Source organism: Panicum hallii, chromosome 6 (assembly GCF_002211085.1).
Source record: "Panicum hallii strain FIL2 chromosome 6, PHallii_v3.1, whole genome shotgun sequence".
Lineage (NCBI taxonomy): Eukaryota > Viridiplantae > Streptophyta > Magnoliopsida > Poales > Poaceae > Panicum > Panicum hallii.
This window is the reverse complement of record NC_038047.1, coordinates 37,365,807-37,376,226: the sequence shown is the minus strand read 5'-3', so window position 1 is coordinate 37,376,226 and position 10,420 is coordinate 37,365,807. Positions and strand designations below refer to the sequence as shown.

At 40.8% G+C, this 10,420-nt stretch overlaps 1 protein-coding gene across 1 annotated transcript; it reads left to right on the top strand.

The window, feature by feature from the left end:
* The first annotated feature begins 4,121 nt into the window (after positions 1-4,121).
* Positions 4,122-9,950, top strand: LOC112897100 (methylcrotonoyl-CoA carboxylase beta chain, mitochondrial). Its single transcript, XM_025965298.1, has 10 exons — positions 4,122-4,561; positions 4,664-4,783; positions 5,862-6,296; positions 6,395-6,485; positions 7,242-7,474; positions 7,572-7,736; positions 8,153-8,227; positions 8,315-8,446; positions 9,475-9,531; positions 9,637-9,950. The coding sequence occupies exons 1-10, from the start codon at positions 4,325-4,327 to the stop codon at positions 9,838-9,840; spliced, it is 1,749 nt and encodes a 582-aa protein (XP_025821083.1). The 5' UTR covers positions 4,122-4,324; the 3' UTR covers positions 9,841-9,950.
* Positions 9,951-10,420: the final 470 nt, after the last annotated feature.

Sequence of the window (10,420 nt, the reverse complement as noted above, 5' to 3'; positions counted from 1 at the left end):
GCGGTGGCGGTTCCGATCGGCCCGTGCCGGTTCTGCTGGGACGTCCGTTTCGTTCGTCGTGCGGGTACATCACATAATTGACGACATAATTGTGGCTGGGGAAAATCATGGAAGATGATATTTGCTGGTCTACTAGCCTGGCAAAGCAAATCATCAAGTTTGATGGCAGCTTGGATCATCATCTCGTATGCTTAATAGATGTATATACGTTTCTAAATAAAACTATTTACTTTAAAATTATTCCCTCTTTAGTTACAAATTATAGATCGTTTTGGTATTTCTAGGTATATAGTTTTTGCTATGCACCTAGATATATATAATTATGTTTAAAAATTACGTACATATAAATTTTAAAATGATCTATAATTTAGAACAGACGGAATGGTATAGATACCAAATTTATAAAAACATTCAGCGGCACTTGTATTGAAAATTATCCCATTCCCCACCTGAAGATGGACCATGATTCTTCGCCCAGAAAAAAAAAAGACCCAGAAACGTTGCACCACGATCAACGACTCAAATCAATAAATTTGGCCAGGTACTAATTTTGAGGTACCTTCGACAGATCCAAAAAAATTTACTATTTTTCTCATTTTGTTTAACGTATGCAGTATTGTTTGTGGCGACCCTGGTGGCACGCATACATATATACCCGACGTCGACCGCACTTGCTATCACTTAAAGCAACAAGCGGGCCGGGATTTTGTTTTGCGCATGACACGTGGTCGGTGGAATATTTCATGCACGAAAAAGAAATACCAACCCTCACGATTCTGTCCGATTTTGTATGGAGTTGTACTTGTCTTCATTCACTCATTCTGGTACCTTTCGCCCATCTTGCATTTGTTTTCTCAAAAGACGAACGGCGCCCAACGATACGGCCACGTGAGCCCAAATCTCAAGAACAGCACGGTACATGAAATGCTGGAATTTTGGGAATGCAGATCAAGTAAAAAATGTAAATAAACAAGAACAAAGAGGGGGTTGGGGGGGGGGGGGGGGGGTTCAACATGAAGCATCACTTTATGACTAAGTTTGTAGGGGAAAAAATGTTTGCATCTACGGTACAAACTAAGTCATTCTTCATAGGGCTCCTTTCTTCAGTTATTAGAACTTTTCAAAGCGAGTCTGCAGGTTCATTTCTTCATGGAGATTAGAATGCTCTGGAGCATTTGGGGCTCACGTAATGCTCTCATCCTTCGAGCCGGAGGTGCAATCTATCCAGAATGTAAAAGAAAGTTTCAAGTTCCATCTCTCTTTGGTCACTCATATGTAGGGTAAAACCAAAATTTGTGCAAGCCATGAAAGCTTGGCTACAAACTCTTGTACAAATACTTTTTATCTTTTTAATGTATATCCAGTAGGGGATAATCCTTCTCTTGTTTCATAAAAAAAGTCATGAAAATATATTTGATGGTTAATTGTACTAATTTTGTGCTATGAATCTTGATATATTTCATATAAATCTGATCATGGTTATACATAGTTCAATGCAACGGCACGTTGGTTATTTTGTTTTGCGATGATCGTACTTGCCCATTTGGCTAAGTCGGAGACTCATGTGCTGAGATTCTTCGGGGAAGACGACTCGTGCACACAAGAAAATAAAGCATAATAATAAACAAATCAAATGTATCAGTCATCCTGGAGCGATATCGTGATGTCTATCTTGTTATGGGCCTCTCAATAAGTGGTGCCCTGCTGAAGTCCATTGATATGCTTCCAAACTTCCTTTGTGGCCTTGGATGGCAACAAGGGCAGATCAGATCAGAGTCCATTCTTTTATAATGGCCCCTCAACAAGACAACAAAAGGGGTGCGTTACGAAAGCCCATGGGCCATGGCACAAAACTCAGCAGTCCACAAACTATATGGCTCCGGATCTTATTTTCGAGCCTTGCTTGGAAACATGAGGTTGCGAGATAGCCATAATCTGGATTTGTGTTTTGTAGTCCAGGAATTCATTTCTAGGCTGGAGTTCGGTCATTCGAAGGATCTAAAGTTAAAGTTAAGTGCTAAATTAGTATTCATATTCATACTAAAATTTTTAAATCTTAGTTAAAGTTTAGCACATCCTACTAGTACTTGTGTTTGGATAGGTTAGTGCTAAAGTTTAGTACGTTGACCTATTAGCATTTGGATTCAAAAACTTTAAGCATGAAGGCTTTCTGAGTGAGTTCAATTGTGCTTATTGAAGTTCCCCGACATCACCTTCACCTCCCTCTCTTTCAGTCTCTTGTATATCCTTTTCTTTTGAATAGAAAAATGTTATTAACTTACGCCACTAGGTGAACTGCATCACTATCTAGCACTCTAATTTCTAGGCTATCTATGCAGCAAAAGTGAGCGCTTTAGGGTAAGCTTTAGTTTCTAGCATTTGCAATGCTCTCTCTGATCTGTGTTGACCTCCCAGCTCCTCGAGCCCACAACAACCTCCCGATGTCAGATTATTGCTCTTTATAGCTCCATCACGTCTACTACATAAAATAAAAACTTCATTTATGAGGTGTTTGGTTCCTGGAATTAAACTTTAATACCTATCATGTTTGATTATTAATTAGAATTATTAAATATAGACTATAGATGAAGGATAAATTTACAAGATAAATAATAATTAGTCCATAATTTGACAATCTGGTGCTACAGTAAATATGTGCTAATGATGAATTAATTAGACTTATTAGATTTGTCTCGAAATTAGTATCCATCTGTGCAAATAGTTTTATAATTAGTCTATATTTAATATGTTTCTTTACAAGCGAGCACTCGAATTCCTAGGAGTCCAATAGGTGCCGTGTTTTAATCTCTGGCCACCGGCAATAGCCTGATGATAATGGCCCTGTTCAGTTTCCTCCCCGTAAACGCAAAAAAACCGTAAACGCAGAATTTTCAAAGGAATCTTGCTAATTTGAAGTACTAAATGAAGTCTATTTACAAAACTTTTTGCATGGATGGGCTGTAAATCGCGAGACGAATCTAATGAGCCTACTTAATCCACGATTTGCAACAGTGATGCTACAGTAACCATCCGCTAATTATTGCTTAATTATGGATTAATTAGCATCATTAGATTCGTCTCGCGATTTACAACCCATCCATGTAAAAAGTTTTGTAAATAGACTTTATTTAGTACTTCAAATTAGTAAGATTCTTTTGAAAAATTTTTTTGCCTTTACGCCTGCCGAACTAAACACAGCCAATGTTAAGATTGAAGTCTAGGTAGTTATGGTTTGACAGTGTCGGTGGCTACGAGCAGTTGGATGATGCTAAGACAAGGCGGATCTAAGAGGGTTAGAGGAGCTCAGGCCTCCCTATCTCCCATAATTAATGGATACCAAAGTTCCTTTCATTTTTAGGAAGAATGAATGAAAAAAGAAGAATGAATGAAAAAAGAGGAAGAAAAAGAGAAGGGGAGGACGAAGAAAAAAATATCTTTTATCTAGATTAAATTTTAAGATCTTTTACCGCATCTAGTTCCGCGTATTAATGAGGTTCGTTGCTACCTATATTGCCCGGGGTCTTAAGGTGGATCTCATCTCAGAATAAAAGAAATCCCAGATTCCCTCTCAAATGCGCCTGAAAATATGGGCCCCATTTACATTGCAAAACTTTATAACATTTGGAACTGTAGCGTTTTCGTTTTATTTGACAAATTTTATCTAATCATCGACTAACTAGGTTTAAAAGATTCGTCTCGTGATGTACAATTAAACTGTGCAATTAGTTATTTTTTTTACATACATTTACTGCTCCATGCATGGGTCCTAAAATTGATATGATGGAGAAAGAGTGTAAAAATTATAACATTTTAAGTGCATCTAACCCTGTTTATTGTGCTCGCTGGGCCTGCAACAACTGCAGAACTGGTTATTTTTTTATTTCTTAAGACCCGGCCTCTAGCTTACTGTCGGTCTTTAGCACTTTTTTTTCTATGTGTAGCTCTACAGTAGCAGTCTAGCAGCAGAGCACGTTTGTTCCCATCGCGCTCTGCCCCCGCTCACATGCTCGCCGCTGCGAACACGGCACTGCTACTTATCCTGGGGTGCTATCCGCCACGCCGGCGACGTCTCCCAGCGCGACGTCTAGTCAGAGTAGTCAGACCATTATCCGGCCGGGCCCCGAATTGCGTGCACGAGCAGCGCAGCGAAACGCACGCACGCGGGCGGCGCCCCGGCAGCACCGGAGCCGAAACTGAAACGCACTCCAGCCAGCCGCCCAGCGGCAGCAGCGCGAGCGAGCGAGCGGAACGGAACGAAGCACTGCGACATCGATCGATCCTCCCTCCCACGAAGCCGCGAACCCATCTCCGAGACAGCGGAGACATGCTCGCCCGGCTCGCCGCGGGGCGGCGGCAGCGGCTGCTGCCCCTACTTCCGCGCGCCGCCCCGGCCCCGGCGGCTGCGTACAGTTCGTCAGCGGCGGCGGCGGCCCACGGGGGCGTGGCGCCCGCCTCCGCCTCCGTGCTCCCGGACACGCTCGACCGGGGCTCCGACGCCTACGCGCGCAACGCCGCCGCCGTCGCCGGGCTGCTCGCCGACCTGCGCGCCCGCGTCTCCCAGGTGCCGCCGCGTCCCCCACTTCCCCTCCCCCTCGCTTCGCCGGCCCCTCCTGTCTCCTGATTGAAGAGCGGGGGGAGCGCGCGTCCCCTTCCCCTTGTGCAGGTGCTGCGCGGGGGTGGCCCGGAGGCGGTGAGGCGGAACGCGTCGCGGGGGAAGCTGCTCCCGCGGGACCGCATCGACCGCCTGCTCGACCCCGGCGCGTCCTTCCTCGAGCTCTCGCAGGTCCGTCGCTTCCCCTTGCGTTTGATCAGGCCGCCCGCATTGTCGAGTGAACTCCATGCCTGTATGCTCTCGCCTTAGTGATGCTACAAATCTGGGCCTCGGGACGGTTGGGAAGCTTAACGGTGTTGCTACAATTTATATGATCCTCCTCTGTCGGTTAAGAACAGTACTGATCCAATTTGTTATCTTGGTACTGGTGGACTGGTATCCATTTGTTTAATTGTTCTGAGCAATCAAATACAATTGTGGGCAACAAATAAGAATTGAACGACGCTCCATTGTATGTCTATATCTGTTACTCCAAAAAGTAGAATTGGTAGTCAGTAATGCTGCAAATCAATTTGGGGATCGGGAGAGTAGGGAGTTCTTAATAGTGTTGCTTACAATCTATATGATCCTTTGTCAGCTAAGAAGACTACTGATTGAATTATGAATTTGTTAACTTGGTACTGCTGACCTGGTATTCATTTGTGTGTGTAAACAAAAAATAATCGACAGCAACAAATAACGATGCTCCATTGTATGTCCCTCACTACTTGTTACTCCAAAAAGTAGAATTGTGCCACTTCCAATCCCTCCTCCTGTCAAAACCCCTGAAGATTGCCATTAGTTCCTGAAATTGTGGCTTGGACAACACAATAAGATGTAAGACATGTGTATGGTGCTAGTCCTAACTTATGTTCACGGACAAAATCACTTCAGCCTCAAAGACAGCTGTTTATGCACAAATTGCTAATTGACATGGGCATAGCATAATCATAGGGCCGCAGGCAATCCCTTAGGCTGTTTGGTAATTGGTGCACAGGAGTCTTACAGCCAATAGTTCAATTCCTGTAGGATTGAGAAAAATTCTGTGTTGTAATGGTCTGTAATCAGTTAGACCTATTATGCTCATACTGCTCAGATGAGCTACAAAAATACATTCACTCTTGGGATAACGCTCCTTGATCATGCCTTCTCAGTTCCTTGGCATGTGTGTAGCGATCTAACATCTTAAGGGAAATATACCAGTTTCAAAACTGCAATTAAATTTTCACCCTGTGGTGCTCTTAAAAAGTGCCTCTGTTTTACAATACAGCTTGCAGGCTCAGATGTTTATGAAGAAGCATTACCATCAGCGGGTATAATAACTGGCATTGGACCTGTTCATGGGCGATTATGTATGTTTGTGGCCAATGACCCAACCACAAAAGGGGGCACATACTATCCTCTTACTGTCAAAAAGCATCTGCGAGCACAGGAAATTGCTTCTGAATGTAAATTGCCTTGCATATATCTCGTTGACAGTGGAGGTGCTAATCTCCCCAGGCAGGCTGAAGTTTTCCCTGACCGTGATAATTTTGGTCGAATATTCTACAATCAGGCTAAGATGTCTTCAGATGGTATCCCTCAGATTGCCTTAGTGTTAGGTTCTTGCACCGCTGGCGGGGCTTATATTCCTGCAATGGCGGATGAGAGTGTAATAGTTAAGGGAAATGGAACTATATTTTTAGCTGGCCCGCCACTTGTAAAGGTCAGTATTCTCTGTCAACCATATTATTTATTCAGTTAATTTTGTGCATGATGAGATCTTGGCCAATGTCTAAAAGTATAAAGGGGCAAATTTGTTAGGCTGCTACAGGAGAGGAGATATCTGCTGAGGACCTTGGTGGAGCATCAGTACATTGTAAGGTATCCGGAGTCTCGGATCATTTTGCACAAGGTAAACTTTAACAGCAGTTACTGTATCATATAATTAATGGGGTAGGATGGAATTGAGTTTCAAAGTGACATGATTACTTCATCACCATGAACAAGCTTTAGATCCCCTATTAAAATTACTATTATTGACGCCTTATATGTATTTATTTTCTTTTTCTCTTTCATTTCCCCTTTTGTTGGTCGCTCATGTTGAGTTTCAACCCTAGCCTACCCCCAACTTGCTTGGGACTAAAAAAACTTTGTTGTTGTTAGTTAGGATGGTATGCTGACATTCATTAACATTCGTATCTTCTTTATGCTTCAAGTAAAGTTCTAAAATGCAATGCTTTGTCCTTTTTTTCTTAGTTGTGTCACATTCCTGTTAATACTTCTTTGTGTTGTTATTCTTATTCTATTAACAAATACCTTATTAAATGACGTCCACAGAGATTGTATGGACGGTGCTGTTTGTTCTCTGAAAAGTGTCTTGGAATATGTCTATATACTGCATAGCGATTTCCTCTTTTCTTCTATCTTTTTGCTTGCTTCATGATTTGTTTGGTCATGAAACTAATGCGTAGACTCTTGTATTGGCCAACTGGACCTGTTGTGATTACCATTTTCCTTTTAACTTTCTTATTTTTCCTCTTCCTTACGTCATCATGCATTTTCAATCTCTTTGTTTTGCCATAGGTGCTCATCTTATGTATTATTTTGTTTTAAGTACATTCAAGATGATGTTTGTCTGAGACAAATCTCACATTGCTAATTGATGTAGATGAACTTCATGGGCTTGAAATGGGGCGAAACATTGTGAAGAACCTGCACTTAGCTGCTAAAGGGACAAATATTCAAAGTTCTGCTTGTGATTACCAAGAACCATTGTACGATGTAGAGGAACTTCGCTCAATCGCACCAGCTGATCTGAAGCAGTCCTTTGACATCCGTTCAGTAATAGCCCGTATTGTTGATGGAAGTGAATTTGATGAGTTCAAAAAATTGTATGGAACAGTAAGGGTTTCTTTTTCTTAGTTGAACTTAACTATCATTTGCATTCTTTATCCTGTGTATTGTGCAACTCAATTTGTTTTGCTTTAAATTTATGCAGACACTGGTGACTGGTTTTGCAAGGATATGCGGGCAGCCAGTTGGAATTATTGGAAATAATGGCATTTTGTTTACTGAGTCAGCACTAAAGGGTTCCCACTTCATTGAATTGTGCACTCAGCGCCATATTCCTTTGATATTCCTTCAAAATATTACTGGATTCATGGTATGGTGTATTATTTACTTTTCAAATTACTTCCTCGAGCTCTTTCACTTCATAACCCACTATATAGATAGTAGACAAACTTATCATAACTCACTGCACACATAGTAGATAAACTTATTATTTGTATCGATGTTCTATTTATACACAAGTCAAATCATTATCTGAATATAATTATTGGTTACGCATGGAAATGCTAATGTGAAATTCACCACCTCTACTATGTTCATAGTATAGTTTTGACTAATGGAGTGTGAAACCAGGCTATACATGAATTACATATGGCACAGTAATAGTCTGTAGGATTTGTACAGTATGGTTCGGATGCTAAAACTAAACATGCAAGTCAGTTATTTTATGAAGTATGAGATGTTCAACCCCTTTGACATGCATGTTAATTGTTAGTTTATCTGCTGTAGGTCGGGTCGAAGTCTGAAGCTAGCGGAATTGCAAAAGCTGGAGCAAAGATGGTCATGGCAGTTTCCTGCGCCAAGGTCCTTTCTAGACTCTTTGATGTCTTACAACAAACCTTGCACCAATGGAACTTGCCAATAATATGTAAAGCAAATATGTCTACACAGGTTCCTAAAATTACAATAATTGTCGGTGGAAGTTTTGGTGCTGGGAACTATGGAATGTGTGGCCGTGCTTATAGCCCAAGCTTTTTGTTTCTTTGGCCAACTGCTAGGATATCTGTTATGGGTGGCGTCCAGGTAAGAGCCCTCACACTAGTTATTGCCGCAACTAGATTGTGTTTACTAATTTACAAGTATCCATATTACCAATACCTGGTAAGAATGACAGAATGTCTATAATGTAATAATTGACATTGCCAATATTTTTTTAGGATTTTTACGGCGCACAATACGACCATATACTACTGTCTGAAAAGGACTCGTATGTAAACATCGGACGGTCGAGATTTCCCTATACCACTGACACATTGATTAGTAGTATGAGGTAGTATATTTAGGTAGTATAGGTAGTATAAGGGTAATATGGGAAAAATCATTTCACTACAATGTTTCACCCCTGATGCAATGGCCTAAAAGTGTTGCAATATGCCAAAAATGGTTGCAATAGATAAACTTCAAAAAAATATAAAAATTATCCTTAATTTATATTAAGTTATTAATGACAATCTTACTCTTCTAATGGACGGTTGGATCTTTTCTATACTACATACTACCAAGTGGTAGTATTGTGCGCCGTAAAAGAGGCTTATTTTTTTGCATTAAAGATGGCGGCATTTGCTATTTGGCGCCATTAGTATTAGTCTTTGAAGATGCTTAATCCATTCATAGGCCTACGAAATGGGATAAGGTGCATCAACACCTAGCATCTTAGAGTTTGTTTGGAGTCTCAAACTCTAGCATTGCTGGAATCCTACTTATAAAACTGTCCAGCTAATTTTTGTTGTCTGTGAAGAAAAAGAAAATATGGAATGCCATGCTTATGTGATGCAAAGAAAGTGTGATATTTCAGTGAGTTCTTTAGATTTGTGCCATGAATGCTAAAAGCTGTAGGTTTTTCCTGGAGTTTCTTGCCAAAGATCGTGGTTTTCTGATCTGTTTGAAGCTGTTACAATCTTGTTCAATATTTTCCTGGTGTTGCAATGCATGTAACTTCATGCAAATATTAAGCCACCTGGCAAGATGTTTTCATTTGGTGGAATGCTCAAAACAGAGCAAAGCAATATCAGTTAATAGTTACTATTGTTTCTTCCTTCAAACCTTTTCAGGCAGCCGGCGTCCTCGCTCAAATAGAAAAGAACAACAAAAAGAGACAAGGAGTGGAGGTATATTGCATTCATTCCTTGATGTGGAGAACATTAAACACCTAACAGCTTGAATTTCAAAATGACCGTTTTACATGACCAATTCTTGTTTGTTCATGCATATAGTGGACCAAGGATGACGAAGAAGCCTTCAAAGCAAAGGTCACGGAGGCTTACGACAGAGAAGGGAGCCCATACTATGCCACTGCTAGGCTATGGGACGATGGTGTCATCGACCCTGCTGATACCAGGCGGATTCTGAGCCTCTGCCTCTCTGCGGCAGCCAAGCCAGTTCCGGAAGACACAAAATATGGTGTATTCCGGATGTAAATACTGTATATTCAGACGCATCTGTGTATAAATAAAACGGCTTCCATGCGCCCAGTATGTATTCGACTTTTGCCCTCTGGAAATAAATTTTTTTATCCTGGTTTTATGTCGATTTTTGGTTTATTTCTAATATGTGGCACGGGACAACCATGGTTTAACATGAGAATATTTAATTAACATATTTTTAGCGGATTAACATGCTCTTTTTAGTTGATTAAGATTCTATTTTGAGAGGACATGCGGTTTATCATTGGCTGAATTCTTTTTCATTTTAGATAGTAAGTTCCATTTTTAAGAGGAGAATACATATGCATCAATTGTTCAATCGGATATATATTTTTAAAAGGAGAATACATATGTATTTAAAATGCTGAAGGGGCAATACGAACTGATGGTTTTTTCTGTTTGAGGGGAGCGGATAGCTAAGATAGGGGGGCGTCTATTTTACTTTCTTCAACTCGCTTGAATTTTGGAGCCATACAAAAGTTGTTTTTGTGCTGATGTGTATTTAAAAATGTATTTCGAAAGAATTTTTTAAACTCCAAATGACAAGGAAAACATTCAAACAAAGTTAAAAGTT

What these genes read in the sequence shown, in the direction of transcription:
- LOC112897100 (XM_025965298.1), top strand. Translation starts at nt 4,325, where the DNA reads ATGCTCGCCCGGCTCGCCGCGGGGCGGCGGCAGCGGCTGCTGCCCCTA. An exon ending in TCAAAAAATTGTATGGAACA is followed by an intron (nt 7,475 to 7,571) that starts GTAAGGGTTTCT and finishes AAATTTATGCAG; the next exon opens with ACACTGGTGACTGGTTTTGC. An exon ending in AAAATATTACTGGATTCATG is followed by an intron (nt 7,737 to 8,152) that starts GTATGGTGTATT and finishes TATCTGCTGTAG; the next exon opens with GTCGGGTCGAAGTCTGAAGC.